General features: G+C 52.5%; 1 protein-coding gene across 2 annotated transcripts in view; it reads left to right on the forward strand.

Annotated features, from left to right (window-relative positions):
* Positions 1-266: 266 nt before the first annotated feature.
* Positions 267-19,925, forward strand: part of SLC6A17 (solute carrier family 6 member 17) — a 28,556-nt gene continuing 8,897 nt past the window's right edge. For both annotated transcript variants that reach the window (XM_021690158.1, XM_021690159.1), the window contains exons 1-5: positions 267-552; positions 5,059-5,216; positions 6,864-6,990; positions 7,741-7,922; positions 9,637-9,747. In XM_021690158.1, coding sequence (XP_021545833.1) covers positions 267-552; positions 5,059-5,216; positions 6,864-6,990; positions 7,741-7,922; positions 9,637-9,747 — 864 coding nt within the window. The remainder of the gene's footprint in view (positions 553-5,058; positions 5,217-6,863; positions 6,991-7,740; positions 7,923-9,636; positions 9,748-19,925) is intronic.

The following is a 19,925-nucleotide window of genomic DNA, read 5'->3' on the forward strand; positions in this document are numbered from 1 at the left end:
GAGCTCCTTGGTGGGCACCCTCTGATGGGGAGGAAGGCAAGCTCCATATTCCAGGCCACTCACTGCCCGGCCTCTGAGTATGTGCCCTGGAGTGATGGGGGATCTGGGTCCATGTGGGCTCCTCACCTCTCTTGGTGTGGTCAGCTAATCCTCTCCTGCTCACCTGGTTACTCTCACAGGTCCCCGGATGAGAAGGAGCTGACAGCAGCCGAGTGTCACCTTCTCTGAGTGCTGGGGAGCAGGGCTTCGTGGCCCAGGCGGCAGCAATGCCAAAGAACAGCAAGGTGACCCAGCGCGAGCACAGCAGCGAGCATGTCACGGAGTCGGTGGCCGACCTGCTGGCCCTCGAGGAGCCGGTGGACTATAAGCAGAGCATCCTGAATGTGGCGGGCGAGACAGGCAGCAAGCAGAAGGCCGCAGATGAGGAGCTGGGTGCGGAGGACCGGCCGGCCTGGAACAGCAAGCTGCAGTACATCCTGGCCCAGATTGGGTTCTCTGTGGGCCTGGGCAACATCTGGAGGTTCCCTTACCTGTGCCAGAAAAACGGAGGCGGTAAGAGGCGGCCCTGCCTGCCCCGACGGCACCCTGCAGATGGGCCGGGCCCAGGGGTGAAAAGGAACACCCCTTTGCTGATGCAGAATTGGGGCTCTTGGCGGGTGGAGCTCGGGATTCTAGAGGAAGCCTCCCCAGAAATAGCCAGTGGTTAACAGCGACCGAGAGGCTGTCAGGCATGGTGATAATAAGGACCTGGGCTCTGGCCCAGGATGCCCTGCGTGGAGACCCCAGTGCAGCCAGTCGGCCCTGCGACCCCATGCAAGTTGCTTGATCTCTCTGCGCCTCTCTGTTCTTCATCTGTAAAATGGGAATAATAGTAGATCCTGCCTCACGGCAGAGTGGGGAGGATTAAATGAACTTTATGTGTGGAATGCTTAACACCGTATCCAATGCATGGTAAAGAGCAACGGTTGACCATTCTAATTAAATGCTTGCCGGGTGCCAGGCACTGTTTAACACTTACTGGATATTAGGCTGAAATGCATGAAACTGATGATGTTTGAGCATCTTGGAACAACCAAAACACCAATTTCATACACTTCAACCATTGATTCCCCCTATACCCTATGTGAGGAAGGAGTTATTATCCTCATGGTAGAGACTGCAAAACCGAGGCCCAGAGAGGTTAGATGACTTGCTAAAGGTCACACAACTAGTGATAAAGTAAGGATTCTAACCTGGACAGCTTGGCCCTGGCGTCCGAGGACACCTGCTGCTGTCTCCCAGATAGGAGGGGGCCTCACACTACCCCTTGCGTTTTAATCCACCTAGAGGATCTTACCCCTGGTATCAAACCCGGGTAGCAGCCCCTCTGAGGCAGCCTGGAGTGTTCCAAAGGTAATTTGTTTTGAAACCAGGGGAAAGCTAACAGAAAATAAAGAGAAAAACGTAGCAGGCTGAAGACAATGACATTTACAAGCTGGGACATCTGCGAAAGTGACTTGAGCCAGCAGAGAGCCCTTGTGCCTCAGTCCCCGTGGCCTGGGACTGCCACACCCCAGACTGATGGTTGGCCACAGCTTTGTAGACATTTTAACCTGACTCCTTCTGTCTCTGCTCCATGGGACTCTGGCCACGGAGCCTCTCCCAGAGATGCAGCCCCATTCAGGGACACTCCCTCTTACCCAGAACATACCCTCTCTGACCCAGAGGCCAAGTCTGGCTGGAGGCTTCCCCTCCGTTCCAGTTTCTGTTGAAGGGCAGGAAGTGAGATGGCCCCTCTGGCTGTTATAACTGAGGCCAGAGGCTTTTATCTTTCCACTAGACCATGGTCTATTTACCATATGCTCTCCATGCTTTGCAAGGTCTTCCCCGCCACCCGCCCCAATCAATCAATCAATCAATAACTGCCAGTTAGAGCTTTTGGTCTGAGTGGCATGGCCAGACTCAGGTCACTGAGTTGATACAAGACCAGTGTGTGTGTGGTTTTCTTATGTGCTGAGAGATGCTGACAAGAGGCATCCATGGTGACATCAGAGGACACATTGCCTCTGGGGACTCCAGCTGGGAACCTCTAACCTTGTGCTTTGTGGCTTAGATGACCAGCTCTGCCTGGGTGCTGGGTGCTGAATCAGAGTCCCTCTCCCCACCACACACACTCCTGGGGCAGTGGGCTTGCCAAAAGTCTCCTCCTCACGGTACCGCCAGCCCATCGCCCTGGTGCCAGACACCGTGGACAACCCCCAGAAGAAAAGCGTTGTTAGTGCTCAGGATTTTGAGCTCTCCACTCCTTGTTGCTGCTCACATTCTTCCATCCTCTCTGATTCCTAGAATCCCTTTTTATCTCTGCCTTTAACTCTCCTGTACTCTACGAGTATTATGGTAAGTCATCCCAAATGATTTTTGGAAGGAGGCTAATGATCCTATTTCAGATACAGGAAGGAGAAAACTGTTGGGTGGAGAGAGGCAGCTCTGTGGTTTTGAGCCGTGGGGAAGCCAGTAAACTTGGTTTAAATCTGGGTGGGCATTCTGGAACTCTGCTTAGCTCACACCACTCGATGCTGACGGTTCCTTTGATCTGCGTTCTTTTAGTTTGCTTGTTTTTTTTCTGTTGATTTTTATGAAAAAGGGGCAAATGTTCATCAAGTGCTGACTAGGGCGAAGTAACTCATGTAAATCCTCACAACAGCCCCGTGCAAGAGGTAGCATTGAAGCATGAGAAATGGGTGTTTTTCTGAGTCAAAGATGGTCACGTATCAGCAGTTTCATGTGGTTCTGCCGAATGTTATTATCCTCTTCAGATAGATGACCAAAAGTGGCACAGAGAGATCAAGGAATTGGCTCAAAGTCACACAGCTAGTAAGTGGCAGAGCTAGGCTTCAGGCCCAGGACGTCTGGCCCCAGGGTCCGGGTCTCAGCTCCTACTTGGTATGCATCTCAACAGGCTGAGAACCAGGTGGTGTTTCAAATCCCAGAAATAACCTCAGGGTTTGCCGGAAGCAAGACCCAGAGTACAGACCAAGACGGAGACTGCAGAGATCAAGGAGGTCTCGGAGGTGCCACAGCCCAGCTTCTGAGAGCTTGACACCCTGACCAGTGCTCCCAGCTATTGAGAGGGAGGACCCGAAGTTCTCGCAAGTCACTGGAATATCAAAGGGGATCCTGTCGCGTCTCCAAATTGTATTTTTGAAGGCAGGAGAGGGTGCATTTCCAAATGATTTCAACAAGGGTTGATAAGAAAAAGGACCTCTGCCTAACCAAAAATCCTCACCCGGACCCCAGCTGCTGAGCGCTGTGTGTGGCTGGGCCGTGGCTTGGGGTGGAGAGCTGCTGCCAGCTCCGTGCCCTGGGCCCGACTCAGGCCACTGGCCCCAGTGGCAGGTGGCGGCTTGCCCGTGGCCAGTCTTTGCTGAGGACTGCTCTGTGGACAGCACACATGTGGAGGCTCTCCCTGGTTCTTTGGGGAGAGGAGAAAAGCCTTCACAGAAGACGCCAGGCTGCCCTCGGGACACCCCGAAACCCGCCTCCCTGCCCGTTTTGCCCCACCCAAGGGGATATGGCTGAAATACAAAACCAGTGAGGTCGTGTCCCTTCGCTTTTCTGCACGTCACGTGCCTCCTCTCTCATTTCCCCAAACCCAAGACCAAGAGGCAGAACCAGGGGTCCTTCAGGCCCCCCCTCCTTTCAGCACCAGGATGGTACTGCTTGTTAGTGCCAAGTTGAACTTATGTGTACGTGTGGCCATGTGTAGGTGTATGTTTAATGAATTAGATGCTGTCATATAAGGCTGGGTGGGTTACCGCCCCTGGAAGACTTTCCTGATTAGTTCTGTTGGACCCTGAGCCCTCCCTCGGCATGCCCGGTGCTCAGCTGGCCCCCTGTGACTAGTCTGCGTGCATGCGTGCGTGCGCGTGTGTGTGCGTGTGCATGCACGTTTGCTGACATTGCTCACGTGAGCCTGCGGGTCCTGCCTCCCAGACTGCGAGCTGTCCTGGGATAGTGGCTGTGCTTTCTTTTGCCCCCAGACCCCCCCACTGCAAGTGCCTGGCAGAGGGTAGACCTGTAGTAAACAGCTGACTGTTGCCAAGTGCTGGGTCTTGTGCCCAGGAAATGCCTGATCCCCGGCTTTCTTCCGAAGCTTGGATACACATGGAATGTCGTATTTCGGGGGGCAGAGCTGTGTGTGGCTGGGGGTCTTTTGGATACTCCCAGCCGGCAAGGCTTGGTCTGGGGGTGCTGGCTGACCACCGGGGCCCTGGTGACTGGGGCTGTCTGGCGGTTGCTGGCACGACTCTCAGGACAGATCACTCGTCTGTGTCCAGACACGATTTTAATTCTCCTGCTAAACGCCCTGTCACTTGGAATTGAGACTGTGTCTGCAGTGAGGCCAGGGACAGTGAGTTTAATTTATCATCTGGAATCTTTATCAAGATCTGTTCTGTCTATTCATTACCATCCTCCCGGCTGTGCTTTTCTGAACTGCTAATTTCTCTCTCTCGTTCCTCCCAATTAGCTGTAGATTAATGGTGGTGCCTGTCAGACCCTCTCTCCTTGGAGAGCTTCCAGGCTCCGCTTCCTTGGAGCTGCCTGGTCTGCGGCGTCAGCATCTGTTTCAGAGGCGGGGAAGGCCGTGCCTGGGGTCTGTGCCTCTGGGGAGCAGCGAGTGAATGGGGCCCACTCCTTCTGGGGCTGCTTCTCTGGGGGCCGGGAGGGAGCGTGAGCAGGTGTCCACACAGTACGTCAGGACGCGACTGGGTCCGTGCAGGACTTGATGGTGGATTCCTGAGAGACGGTACAGCATCTGTCTGTCTCTCTCGGGATCTAACCTTGCGAGCAGTCCTCCCTTAGCGTTTCAGATCAGGGCAGTCAAGGGGAAGAAGGGGGTTCCCGGTGGCCAGTGCATGGTGGGTCACATGTAGGAACCAGACCACTCCTGCAGGAGCACAAGGCCTGGCAGCAGTTTGAGGATGGTCAGAGGGTGGGTAAGACTGTAGGACGTGGCTGTCCTCCCTCACCCTGGTGCCGTGCTCCGGACACCCTCTGACACTCCTTTCTCCTCCCCAGGTGCCTACCTGGTGCCCTACCTTGTGCTGCTGATCATCATCGGGATCCCACTCTTCTTCTTGGAGCTGGCTGTGGGCCAGAGGATCCGCCGTGGCAGCATTGGCGTGTGGCACTACGTGTGCCCCCGCCTGGGGGGCATCGGCTTCTCCAGCTGCATAGTGAGTCGGGGGCCCACACTGGGCAGGAACCAGCAGGCTGAGGGGCCGGTCCCGGGAATGGGGTTTGCAGTTGGGCCAGGTCAAGGGCAGGGAGGGAGACCCTCCGCATGAGAATTGCTTACAGCCAGCATCTCAAGGCCACGCATTTCCTACGTTGAAAGTGAGCTGTGCTTTCTGAAGCAGGATATAATATTTGGAATTGTTACCAAGGAGGAAAAGCTGGGACATCTCAGCTGGAGTTCTCTGCGGCCAGACCGCAGAGAATGTGGACCGTCCCGGATACCTCTGTCTGCTTACCAGCCCATCAGCCCCGTGTGAGGGAGGCCCTTCCTCTTTCCTTGATTGAAGAGTATTTGAATTGGGCGAGAGTGTGGCCCAGGAAAAGGCCGCCCTGAGGCATGAGGTCTCATTGCCAGTTTGTTAGGCACAGGAACAGAGTTGGAGAAGGTTTCAGACAAGAGCCCATGGCTGACCCAGGAGGGGTGAGGCTTTGGAACAGTGGGAGCCAGAGAGGCCCCACTGGCCTGGATGGGGAGCTTGGTGAGGCTCATTCACGGGGCTGGAGGTAAGGCTCTGCTTAGTTCTCTAGGTAAGGAAACTGAGCTTCCCTTAAGGGTAAAGCACACGGTGCCCCTGCTCACACCTGCTTCTGGAAGGGACTGGGGGAGGGTCTGTGTAGCTCCCGCAGTCCTGCTGGGCTTCACCTCTGCTCAGGCTGACACGGCTAAACACAGCGTCTTCTACTGGGGCTGGCCATGTGTGTACCCATGAGTGTGAGTGGGTCTCCCCTCAGCCTGAAAGCGCCCAAGCGGAAAAAGTAGGGGTCTCTCTCCGTCTATATTCCCATTAAGGTGTGCCGTAGGAGTGTCTGCTCCTGCACACCAGAGCTCAGGTGACACTGAGGCAGCAAGGGGCCCTCAGCTCTCACACTGATCAACGTAACAGAGCTGGGCCCCTGGAGGTAGAAGGGGCTTCTCAGCATCCAGAGCAGATACAGCAGATCCCTGTGTGTAAAAGCATTGCTTTCTGAGAAAGCTTTTGGACCCTCAGTCCGAATCTACGCATTCCTCTTTCAAGTAGAATTCTGCCAAAGCTAGTGTTTGTGTTCCCGAGACACGAGAAGTGATGTCTTTCTGGGGGCAGGCTACTGCCAGTACCAAAGAGAGAGCGGTGTCCTAAGAAGAGGGAGGACATAAGACACCAGTAAGACGCATCCGCAGAACCTCAAGTGCACTGCAGTCTGGGGCTGTTGTCTATAGAGGCAAAAGCTGTGCCGGCCTCCATGGTCCCGGAGGGCAGCTCTGGAATTGTCATCCTGAGTCATCAGGAAATGATGGGGAAATGCTTTAAGCATCTTAGAAGAATTTCAAACTGGAAAGGATTAACATTTTAAGAGTTCATTGCTTAAAGGAGAGATCTTTAATATCTGAAACATTCCTCTGTGGATTCCCTGAATACCAGATGAAGAGAGGATTAGGAGGAGGCCCTCAAAGCCCGTGCCTCATTCCCCCTCCTCCTCCTCCTGCAAGACCTCGAAGTGTTTTGTGCGGTCAGGGGGAGCCTGGGCTTTGGACCGGGAGTGGGGGTGGGGTGGAGTAGCCTGTGGCCTTCATGACCCCTCCCCCCACCGTGGACCCTTGTCCTCAGGTCTGCCTCTTTGTTGGGCTGTATTATAATGTGATCATCGGGTGGAGCATCTTCTACTTCTTCAAGTCCTTCCAGTACCCGCTGCCGTGGAGCGAATGTCCTGTCATCAGGAATGGGACTGTGGCAGGCAAGTATGGGACCCTCTGAATAGGACCCCACCTGGGGACCCCAGCCAGCCCGTCCCAGGAAGGGGTTGAAGGAGCCTAAGAGGCTTAGGCACAGATTTGGGATTTCATTGACTTGTGTCACCTTGAATAAGATACCTACCCTCTCTGATCCTCATTTCCCATTCTGATGGCCTATCCCCTAGAGTTCTCAGGGAATTGAATGAAATGAGTATAAGGAAAACTCTGGAAAGTGTGGCTTTGTTTAGTTGTTATCAATGATCCTGTGTTACTCGAATACCATCCTATCTGGAAGCAGCCTTAATTTGCATGCCAGTCTTATAAAAGGCTGGATGATTTATTCCACTCACAGATGGGTAAACTGAGGTCCCAGAAGTGGCTTTCCTGTGTTTTGCACCAGGATCTGGGATGAGAAACCAGATGTCTGACTCCTAGCTCAGGACCTTTCCCAAGGAACCTGAGGCCAGTTCTGCCTAATCCTTGCTGCCCTCCACGGATGGAGGCGGGCAGGGGTGGCATGTGTGGGAATTCAGCCAGATCCGTGTGTCCCGAAGCCTCCCGGGCCCTATCTGGAGCCCCATCTGGAGTCCTCAGGGTCTGCCAGATCCTGGCTAGCCCAGAAGGAACACTGGCCCTCCCTGCTACCCGCACTCAGCCGGGGGCTCGCCCACTGCTGCCCTGGGTGGGGATCAGGCAGAGGAGGTGGCCCCACAGCCCCACCTGAGGCCCTCTGGCCTTTGCTGTTGTTCCAGTGGTGGAGGCAGAGTGTGAAAAGAGCTCAGCCACTACCTACTTCTGGTACCGAGAGGCCCTGGACATATCCAACTCCATCTCGGAGAGCGGCGGCCTCAACTGGAAGATGACCCTGTGTCTCCTGGTGGCCTGGAGCATCGTGGGTATGGCCGTCGTCAAGGGCATCCAGTCCTCGGGGAAGGTGAGCAGGAAGGGAGTCAGACCCACACAGGGGGCCACAGAAGAGCATGGTGGGCAGGGGGCTGAAGGCACCGGGTTACGCCATGCAGGGTCTATTGAGTGGGCTTGGCCTCTGGGTGGCTCAGGATGACGACACAGACCCGCCGTGGAGGTGATGGGCGTGTCACTGCTGCATCATTTTTCCCTGTGAACAGCCCACCAGGAGTGGCTAGGAGGGGGCTTGTGGAAAATCACTCCTTGACCCCCAGCCACCTCTGTGCTCAGATACCTCAGGCCTGCTCCGCAGACTTTAAAGAGAAAGAGAGTTAGGAGTTCGGACCCAGGGACATTCGTCTAGATCCTAGCCCCTTAGGTTCCCAAGCAAAAGCCCTAGAAGAGCCTGCTCTGAGCACTTTTTGGTGGAAATCAGCAGTGCACTGTGTGTGAACTAAGGGGCGCCTTGACCAGGTGGGTGCTGTGAGCGAAGGGGCCTTGGGGCCTCCGAGGGTGGCTCTCCGATGCCCTCTTAGGGTGCAGCCCAGCCAATCCCACACACCCCCTTCAGGCAGGGGCCCTTTCTTCTTTGTCATGTACCAGTATTCACGGACTGCCAGGGCTGGAAAGGACATGAGAGACCCTGTGGCTCAATCCATCCGTTCTACAGATGAGGAAACTGAGGCCGGGAGCCGGGAAAGCCCCTCCCCTGAGATCACACAGCCAGTCAGTCCCAGAGCTGGAACTGGAGCCTTGGCCAACTGTCTGAGGCTCCAGGTTCCATGGACTTCTCGAGTAAGGAAGCTAAGCCTTGGGAAGGTAGAGTATTCTTGGCTACCACCTCTTCCCTCTCCACAGGCCAAAACAGTAGCTGACACTTGAGGGCGCTTATCAGGTACTGCCACACGTACAAATGCTTTTGGTCCACAACAACCTTATGAGTTAGGAAGCCTTACACCCATTTTATAGATGCGCAGAGGGAAGCGCACAGAGGTCACGTGAATAGCTCAAGGTCACATGGTAGGTAAATGGCAGAGCCAGGATCAGAACTCAGGTGCTCCAGCTCTGGACACACACGCTTTCACCTTCAACACCATCCCACCCAAACAGCCGTCTTGATTTGTTTCGGTGCAGCAAACACTCTGTGAGCATCTCCTTCCTGTGTTGCTCTCTGCCGGGCACAGGGGAATACAGAAATGTGCAAGAAATGCACATGCTAGAAAATAGCACGCAGTGTATAATCACAAGAGGCAGGACCTTTTCTGATGTTTTGGCTTGGGAGCCATGTCTGTAACCTCCTGGATGCCTTCTGTCAAAGGAGCTCTAAGTACAGGGGAGAGCCTTAGGGGGTCCGCTGGAGTCAGGGATGGAAAGGCAGGCATGAGACACGAAAAAGTGAGGAGGGGAGAGGAGAGGTTTCCTTGCCCCCTTGGCGGCCCTTGGGGGTGGGGAGGCTGTAGGCCCAGCCCTGCCAGCCTTTGGAAAGGGGGAAGCTAGCCCCAGGCCCAGCCATGCTGACTCCAGCTTGTCTGCTCTTGCTTCTGCCTTGGCTTAGTGCCAGGCGCACAGTGGGTTTGGCCCTGTGCCCAGGGGTCCCAGGGCTTCTCTTACTGCTGCCATCAGAGGAGGCTCGTCTGCCCCAGCTGTGAGCGGGGAGGGGGGTGCCCCAGCTGTGAGTGGGGAGGGGGGTGCCAGCCTCAGGAGGCATTCTGCCCCACGGTGGGTCCCTGTCCTCTCTGTAGGTGATGTATTTCAGCTCCCTCTTCCCCTACGTGGTGCTCGCCTGCTTCCTGGTCCGGGGGCTGTTGCTGCGAGGGGCCGTCGATGGCATCCTACACATGTTTACCCCCAAGGTAAGGGTCTGGGGGACACCGACAGCTCCGCTGGGCCCGGCCAGCGTCCTGCAGTTTAGCGCTCATAAGGACCTGTCATGTGTCGGGCAGTCATCACAGGCCCCTGGAGGCATGCACTCACCAGCTCATTGGTGAGACTCCAGGCGATGGGCATGGGTCAGAACACCACCATCTTGAGGCCCTCAACCTTGGCCCTCACAGTGCCATGTCACACGTGTGCTCACCCACACTGGTGTTCACACAAGAAGTTCATACAGATGACACAGGGAGAAGAACCCAGATCTAATGGAGAATCCCTATTCCCTCCCAGCTCCGCTCTGCCGCTGGGAACATCCCCAGACGTTGGGGGATGGCAGTGGGTAAGACACATACCACTCATAGTCATCAGATAGGAAATCCATTGGCCCTGGGCATTCTTGGATAGAACATCTGAGGCTTACAACCATGGAGGTCCACTTCAGGAAGAGCTTAGTGAATCTCCTGACCATGAGTGTGCCTCCCGAGCCACGTGGCTGACATGAGGATGTTGTGAACAAGTGATATGTTTGGGGGGAAAGGGCCATGAGAAGAAAGCCAGTGGTTTTTATGAATTACTTCCGCTGTATTTCTAGAATAATGATCAATCTAACGTTTTCACTTGAGTCTTTCAGTTATATTTTACTGGACTTTGTTAGGAAACAATATACTCTGGAGGTGTTCATAAATGGGGAGATTCACCCAGGTCTCCAGATGGGCAGGCCCCTTGGTGGCATCCATCTTGAGAGAGCCCAGTAAGGGAGGGATTCATGAGACTGGCTTCTGGTCCCAGCACACACAGTACTGTTCCCTATTTGATTCAGACACTCTTTAAAACATCTGTTTAATCATGAAATGTCTCAGGCATGTAAACACACATATATAATAATATAATAAACATTAGAGAGGCCATAAAATATTACAGAGGCCATAAAAGTGCCCTTATAGCCTGCCCTGATCCCAGGTCCTTCCTCCCCCAAAGATAAGCACTATCCTGAATTTGGATTTACCCTCCTAATACACTTTTTAAAATTAGTAATACATATACCCGTATGCATAAACAATGGATAGCATTTGTGCATACTTTTAACCTTTACATAAGTGGCATCGTATTATACGCAACTTCCTGTGACTTGCTTTAGCTTTTATTTTTGCACAACACTGTAATCTGAGATTTATTTATAGTGCTGTTTGTAGCTCTAGTGCATCCATCTTTCCTGCTGTATCGTAGTCCACTGTAGCACTGAACTGTATTTGTTCATTCTCTAGGTGAGGATCATTTATGTTGTTTCCAGCTTTCACCACGGGGCTAGGAGTGCTACAGTAAACATTATTGCACAGGTCTTCACGTGCACAATTTTCCCAAGGGTGTCTGTGTTTAGGAGTGGAATTGCTATCTCAAAGGGTATGCGTATCTTCAGTTTCGCTAGACGGTGGCCAAATTGCTCTTCAAAATGGTGGCCATGGCCAACACTCCCACCAGTTGTATAGGAGAGTCCCTGTGGCTCCACGTTTATCAGACTTCCATTTTTGCCAATCAGCTGGATGCAAGATGGTGGATGTGCACTTGGAACAATAGAGGACACTCCTTTCCAAAACCTTTTCCTGGATGTTCAGGAAATGGTGTGATGCCACTTTAGCATCTGCAGGGGTCAGAGTCCCCCTGAGGTGAAGTTTAAAGAAACCGAACCTGGAAGGCCCTGGAGGAGCCAGGTTACCAAGACCCAGCAGGTGGCCCTGGCCCATCTAGCTCTTGTGACTTCCAGTCTGGGTAGAGCCTGTGGGCTCGTCTTGAGATCTTGCTCACTGAGCAGTTCTACGGGGCAGCTCCTGACCTTGACTTTGAATGGATGTGTTGCACAGGGAAGGGGAGGCCTAAGGGCCTCAAAGGCCAAACTCTTCCGTCAAGGATCCCCCTTCACAGCCTGTGCTGCAGGTAAAGCTAGTAATGATGGCTGGGTGAGGCTCCTATTTACAAATTGCTCCAAGTCATCCACAAAAAGGGTGGATCCACTCTCAGTCTTCTGACTGTCCATACGTGGCAGACTACTGCTGCAGAGCTCTGACTATGCCAGCACAGGATTGCTGAGATATGAGGAACCCTGGAACCAATTCAAGTTCTTGACCTAGAACGGTGCTATCGAATGCTAGGGTCATTGCACACAGCTGCCCAGGCTGTGCACTGCTCCATTTATATTGACCACAATGGGAATGAAATCCCCAGGGGTCATGCCATTTGGCAGCCATGGCGGAGTCCAAGAAGATTTTTGGCCAGGGTATCTCCGAATCCACTTGAAAAAAGCATAGGCTCTCCATGGATATGCTGAATGTCTTCTTATAAAGTCTTCCAACATCAGAAATAATCCAAACCATAGGATCTGGCCTTTCAGTCCATGCCCTCAAGCAGTCACTGAGTGTGTGACAAATGCAATGTGGCCAGGATACCATGATGACCCACTAACATTTTTGATGGGACAGTAACTCATGTTGATGGCTAATTAAGTTCTTGGATTCCTCGGGCAACTTCTCTCCTGATTACTTTCTTTCCATCCAGTGAAAAACCCAAGTCAGCATGGAGGGCTACAGAATTCACCATGTGACTGGCTCAACACAGAGTCGTAGATTATGGTAGACTTCTCACCACCAGAACTTTCAGAAAATGTTTATCAAAATTACAACTGTTCAAGTCCTTTGGCCCAGCAATTCCACTCCCAGGTACTTGTCCTACAGATATATTCACTCACAAGCAAAATGATCTGTGCACAGTATTGGTCACTACAGCAAATGTTTTAGTGGCAAAAGATTGAAAACAACCTGAATGACCACCATTCATTTATCCCTTCGTTCAGCAAACGTTCGTGGGATGCCTGTTATGTTCTGGGCTCTGTTGTGGGTCCTGGGACGCAGCCATGAACCAAGCAGACAAACTTCCCAACCCTCCTGGATCTTGTATTTTAGGGAGACAGGCGATATAAGATTAAGGACTTGTTGGGTGGTATTGCTAAGAAGAAAAATAAAGCAGAGAAAAGAGGATTAGGGACACCAGGGAGAGGGGTTGCTTCAGACAGTGTTCAAGGAAGCCCTCCTTGAGAAAGTGGCATTTGAGTAAAGACGTGGCAGGTGGGGGAGCAGGCTGTGTGGATATCTGGAAGTAGCACTTTCCATTTCGGAGGGAGTGATAAATGAAAAGGCCTTGAGATTGGATGTGCCTGGTGTCCAATCCAAGGAGGCTAGTGAATCTGGAATGGGTGGGGAGAGAGGTAAGGACATGCGGTCAAGGGGATAGTGGGAGCGAGTTCACGAGGGTCTTGTGAGCCAGGTATGACTTTGGTGTTTACTCTTGGTGAAATGGGAGCCATTAGAGGTTCTGAGCAGAGGAGCAGCACGATCTGACTTCTGTCTTTGAAGGATCCCTCTGGCTGCCATAGAGAATTTGAGGGGGCAAGGGTGGAACAGGGAGATCTGCCAGAAGGCTCCATCCAGGTGAATCCATCCAGGTTCTAGAATTCATCCAGGTGAGAGGTGACTGCAATTTGAGCCCAGGTGATGGCAGTGGGAGTGATGAGAAGTGGTCGGATTGAGGATATATCTAGGAAGTAGGGTCAACAAGATTTGTTGTTGGATTGGACGTGAGGGGCAAGAGAAAGAGAATGGTCAAGGATGACTCCAAGTTCTTTTGCTTGAGCACCTAGAAGCATGGAGTTGACATTTATGGAGACAAAATTAGATGGTGAGAGGGGCAGGTTCAAGACTGCTGTTTGGGATGTGGCAGGTCTAAGATGTCTAATAGATATCTAAGTGGAGGGGCGCCTGGGTGGCTCAGTCCATTAAGCATCTCTGCCTTTGGCTCAGGTCATGATCCCAGGGTCCTGGGATCAAGCCCCACGTCAGGCTCCCTGCTCAGCGGGGAGCCTGCTTCTCCCTCTCGCTCTGCCTCTCCCCCTTCTTGTGTTTGCTCTCTCTCTCTCTGTCAAATAAATAATAAATAAAATCTTAAAAAAAAAAAGATATCCAAGTGGAGATGTTAAGTAGGCAGTTGGTCAGATGAGTCTGCCGGTCAGGTGGAGATATAAATTTGGGAATCAGAGAATTTAAAGCTGTGGACTAGTGATAGCATCTCATTGCGGGAGCTCTCTTCCCCTCGTGCCATTTTTTTCTGGGAAGGAGGAAGCGAGAGCATCGGTTGAGGGTCTGAATGGTGGAGGTGTGGTGGGGGCCTAAGGAGGAGCGAGTGTGAGATGACGATGCAGGGGACAGGGAAGGCGTGCAGCACAGCAGGGGGCACGGGTGTGCGGTGCAGTCAGCCCGCACGGTGTAGCTCATATTTCTCCAATTCCAAGCTGGACAGTTCCTCCTATTTATACCTCTGAAAGCAGGCTATCTCCCACAGTGAGGGGGTACTTAGAACAATCCTGTGCTTTACAATGGATGATACTTACTGGGTGCTGGGCACTGTTACCCGCACCTTACATACATCAGCTCCTTTAAAGCTCATAATGACCCTTGAGGCAGAGGTTATTCTTGCCATTTTGCACGTGGGGAAACTGACACACAGGGAGGTTAAATAACTCATCCAAGGTGTGATTTCTCTAGCTATACTTAGCTGCTGGAGGGCACGCCCAGAGTTGGTGGAGGGTTGGACCAGGGTCAGGAGGCAATGACGCGGGACGACCATGGAGAGAGGTGGCAGGGGAGTTAAGAGGGTAGCAAGGGACTAACCAAGTGATGGGCCCTTGACTAAGCCGATCAAGAAGGGAAGTTAGGCTCCAAACAGGGTGGGAGGAGTGAAATGTAGGTGGGTCCCAGTGAGGCTGAAGAATTTTTGGAGTCAAGATACTAAAAAGAGCTGGAAAGATGGGGTGTTTTGGGGTTCAGGGTCCTTAACATTGAGGTCGTCGTTGGAGCATAGCTCTCAGATATGACAGACGCTATGGCATGACCCGAGGCCTGGGGTGGAGGACAGGATTGGTGGAAGGGAGGAGCTGAAGGGACCGAGAATCCTGATGGCAGTAGAGCGGGACAGAGAGAGGAAACCGTGGAATAAGAATGATGACCTGGAGGAACGGGCAGCACCCCATCCACCTCCAGGCCCAATGGCAGCACGGGCGTGCACGAGCATAGCCTCCACCCCAGCGGGCTGCAGGGGGAGCAGCGGCCTCAGGCCCACCCTTGACTAACCAGACTCCAGCCAGCGGACCGGTTAATCAGGATCACCGGGCGTATCCAGGCAGCAGTAGCTCTTGAAAGCCCCCGGTGGTTCTGAGGGGCAGCCAGGCTGGAGAACCACCGAATCAGAGCAGGGAGGACCATCCAGGTAAGGGGTGTGGAGATGGGGGATTTGAGGGATGACAGACTGTGAGTTCCAGGAGCCCTAGAACTCTGTGGGTTCCCAACTCAGCACGACAAGGAAGTGTGGAGCCTGGGGCAGGGCGGTGGACATCTCCGGTGTGGACAGTAGGGGAGGAAGGGGAGGAATACACACACGCGTAGATATGTTTGTTGGGGGTGTGTGTGTGTGTCACTGATAGATGCATGAAATGTCACTGGAAGGGCACGCAAGCAGCAGAGATCATGGTCACGTCTAGTGAAGAGGAATCGAGTGTTTGGATTGCGTGGGGGAAAGGAGGCCTTACTGTGCTTTTGTGTGTCCTTTGAGTTTTAAGTCCGGGGTCATTGGTTAAGATGAAAGCCGCACAGTCTTCGGGGGTAGGGGCTACCCGGCAGAACCTGAGCTGCGAGCAGCTTTGGCATCAGCTTCTCTCTTCGCCACCTCTGGGGTCTTCACCAGGGAGCCCGACCAGCCCCCGGGTCAGGGCGCGTGTTAACCCTTAGAGAAGTGGGATCCTGGGAGGCCTGGAAGGCCCAGGGGCAGAGCTCCTTGACCCCCACGAGTAGAGGAGGGCTTCTGGGCAGGACGACCAGGGCAGGCCAGCCTTGTTGCCAGAGGGTGGGCTCTGGAGCCAGACAGACTGGTTCGGATCCCAGCTCATCTCTCCGTGGTCCGGGGGCAAGATGCCTGGGGAACTCACTCCGTCTTCCTCAGCTGCGAGATGGGGTGAACCCTGGTAGCTCCCCGACAGCCTTGTCAGGACACCATGGAGGGCTGCTCCTGGCGTGCGGAGAGCGCATGGTAAGCCATAGTGATTATTATTCTCTCCCTCGTGAAGGTGACACTGTTCTTGGGCAGTGGGAACCCGGTGCTCCAGTGCCATCTGGTGTCTCGCGGCCCCGGCTGGCTCGCACACCGGCAGGTGCCCGGCAGGGCTGAGAAGCAAGGGCGTGGGCTCCGGTCATGCACCGGGTCAGGCCAGGAGCTCAGGAGCTGCTCGTGGATTCTGAAAGCATCTTCGTGCCACTGAATCAAATGCGTGAAAACACCTTGTTCTCTGTGTGAGGAAGTGACTCAGCCAATGTGCCAAGGAGGTGGCAGGAAGCCCTTGCTGTGTTTCAGGGTATCTCTCCCCCAACCCCCAAGGAGGGTGCGAGTCTTGTCTTTGATGGGGAGAGCCCGTTTCCCACCTCTCCTCTTGCAGTCACACCCTGACGTTTGCAAAGGACATTGGGCTTCCTGAGGTCTGGCCATGGGTTCATCTTCTGTAGACACTATGATCAGGACCTTGTTAGAATCATGCACCCCAGAAATTCTGATAGATCCCTTTTGTTTTCTTTTAATTTTAAAAAAGATTTTATTTATTTATTTGAGAGAGAGAGAGCACGAGCAGGGGATAGAGGGAGAAGCAGACTCCCTGCTGAGCAAGAAGCCTGATGCAGGACTTGATCCCAGGACCCTGAGATCATGACCTGAGCTAAAGGCAGACACTTAACCAACTGAGCCACCCAGGTGCCCCAAGGACCTTGTTGGAATTATGTACCAGCACCCCAGAAATCCTGATAGAGCCCCTTTAAATTCAAGGAACAACAGGCATTGAATCCTAAAGGTGCCTGACTCACTTTACCCCCAGCTGAACATAGAGATCTGGTCATCTCCATCAGCAAGGGAGTCCCTCCAAGCCCCACTGGGGAGGGTGCCCAGGGGCTGCTCACACAGGGCACTTTTCTCCTCAAAGGTTAAGTTTTGGCACTGTCACATTCTTTTTTGGGGCCTCATTAATATCAGATTTGGATCCACCAATTTTCTTCAAAATAATCTAGGGATGGACCATGGGGGTACAGAGGAGACCGGGTTGGCCCTATGTTGGGAGCTGTTGAAAATGAGTGTTGGGTACATGGGGGTTTATTATACTATCTTCTCCATTTTTGTACATTTTATAATAAAAGTTCCATAATTTTTAAAAATGAAGAAAGAATAGCAAATACAGTCTTAACATACAAATAATTTTTATTCCCATTCCAAATCATCACATATAGGACATTCCTACCCTGTCCTTTGAGAGTCTGTCCCCCAAGTTATAGGGTGAGCTCCAACGATGCAGTTTGGGATGATGGTGGCCTCCCTAGGGTGGCTGCCAACATTTGTGGAACTTGGCCCTGAACAGTGGCTGGACCTAGGAATTTACCCATGTCCTATTTTTAGATTTAGGGAATGATGAAAATCCTAACAATGACATGTTTGGGTCTCACAGATGATTCAGACCCTTTAGTAAAAACTTTAGTAATGACTGATATAGATGAAAAATGAAAAATCACCAGAAGAAGATGAAGAAGAGGAGGAGTGGGGGAGGGGGAGGGGGAAGGGAGAGGTAGAAAAGCAAGAGGAAAGGAAAAGAAGCCAGCATTAAAATAGCCATGCTTTAGGGTGCCTGGGTGGCTCAGTTGGTTAAGCAACTGCCTTCGGCTCAGGTCATGATCCTGGAGTCCCGGGATCGAGTCCCACATCGGGCTCTCTGCTCAGCAAGGAGTCCGCTTCTCCCTCTGACCCTCCCCCCTCTCATGTGCTCTCTCTCTCTCATTCTCTCTCTCAAATAAATAAATAAAATCTTTAAAATAGCCATGCTTTAGAAAGTAGAAGTTTAAAACCATAAGGATCTTCTTGTCCTAGAAGGCTGCATCCTAGCACAAAAAGGCCAGGACAATTTCATAGTGCCTGGTCTGGTCCTTCCCGCTCAGCTCACCTTCAGGAAGCAGCCTTGTCTGTCTCTCTTGCCCCCAACTCTTTTCCTTGCCTTCCGTGTACCAGACATTGCATTCAAAGATGAACAGGAGATGGGCTCCGGCCCTAAGAAACACGAAGTGTTGAAAAGAAGGCACACGTATAAATCTGATATGCAGGGGTTGACCAGAGCTGGGAGAGCCCAAGGACCATGACAAGCTCTGCCAGAGGCATCAGGAAAGGCTTCAGAGAGGAGGTGATATTTGTGCCGGGTTTTGAGAAATAAATAGGAGTTTTGCCAGAATGTGAGTAGGAGGAAGGGAATTCCAGGCAGAGGGAACAGCCTGGGCAAAGGCCAGAGGTAAGATACCGCAGTGTTTTTCAAGAGTAAGTTCACTGCATTTGGAGATAGGGACAAAAAGTGGGAAAATATTTTCCAGCACACAGTGGAGAACGATCAGGGATTTTTCCACATGCAAGGGAGATGACCAGGGCTGTGTCCATCTCAATTTACCCTCTCTTACAAAATCTTGTGTTCTTCTTCCTGCTTGGAACTCACCAGACCATCCAGAGCCCAGCCATTAGGTCTACGTTTCTAGCCCAAGGGAGGTGCCTAGGTTCCAGCTGATTGGTAAAACTGGCATGACTGACATTTGTGAGCATCAGTGAATACCCGCATGCCTTCCAGGCACAAGTAATCCCTCCACGCATTTCCAGAACTTTCTGGGAGAATCATTTAAGAACCCACCCAGGAGAGGGGAGATACAGAAGGCCTTTCCCAGTGGGACAATGATTATTTTGTTCTCCTTTTTAAAATAATCTTCAAATTTCTGTATAGGCCTCTGTTTCCTTACTCACGATGCCAAAATCCAAATAGCCCCGAAAAACAAAAGTTGTTTTTTCTTTCTCCTTGAACTCATTTGGCGGCAAAATGACCTGAACAGATGTGAGGCTATTTTTAGTCTCTATTGATTCACTTGGTGTGAATATTCATATTCATATTCTGCTGCAAAAATACTAATGTGTTTGATTACGGGGTGCTGCCCCAGACCCTGCTGGGGGTGTTATGTAATTATGTGGCATATTCACTACATTACCTTTCTAAAATAGAGTTAGGAACAAGAGCCCAAATTCCACAACCAGTCTGGCCTCAGGGCTTTTAGATAAGGAAATGTGGGCCTGTCATTCTACTTTTGTAAAGAGGCCATTTTGAGCACAGTGGACCCTCAACAGTGTGGGCTAACCCTACCCCATTTCCCTGGCGTCTCATTCTCCATACTTCCCTGTGACTGTTTTAAACCTCTTCCACCTGTCTGCACGTCCCGACTTCACCCCTAACAGATGATTTGGACTCCTGCTTTACAGGTTTAACAGGAGCCACCGAGACAGAAACTCCCTCGCAGATAAGGAACATCCAAACCCGCCTGCACCTGCCTGCCCCATCCCGTTCTTTTGTCCTGGTCCCTCCATGAGCAGCTCCAGGGTCTCTGATGGGAGATAGCTCCCGCCCCTCTAGACCGCCTGCCCTCCATCTGCTTTTACCTATCATCAAGTCACTGCATTAAAGACAAAAACGAGACAACAAATCAATAGTTTTCATAGCCTTTGCCTGAACGAGCCGTCTTTCTCCTCCTGTTCCAAGGCGAGCTTCTCCAAGGAGTTGATTATCCACTTTACCTTCACTTCTTCCCCTCTGCTTCTCGGATCTCCTGGCTCCTACCTGACTCGGGCCCCATCGCTTCCCAAATGCTCCGAGCCACCCGGGACCGGCTCACCCTAGTGTATTTTTCCGGGTCGCACGGGGCCCTCCTCCTCCCAGGCCCGCTTGCTTCCTGTGGCCTCCGATCCAGCCCTCTCTTGCTCTTCCTCCCATCTGGGTTGCTCACCTCCTCTCCCTCCCTTGTGAGACCCCCTCGCCTGGGCCCCTGGCTCGCCTCTTCTCAGCGCTCCACAGTTAGGGCCTCAGTTCCTTCCGGCACACCTGCTCCTCACAAGTTACATCTCCGGCTCAGCCTCTTCTCTGGACTCTAGACCCACTTGTCTGCCTGCCCACTTGACCTCTCCTCTTAGATAGTGTAAAGACACATTAAATTCAGCATTTCTGCAGCGAATG

The sequence above is a fragment of the Neomonachus schauinslandi genome, chromosome 4 (assembly GCF_002201575.2).
Source record: "Neomonachus schauinslandi chromosome 4, ASM220157v2, whole genome shotgun sequence".
In the NCBI taxonomy this organism is placed as follows: Eukaryota; Metazoa; Chordata; class Mammalia; order Carnivora; family Phocidae; genus Neomonachus; species Neomonachus schauinslandi.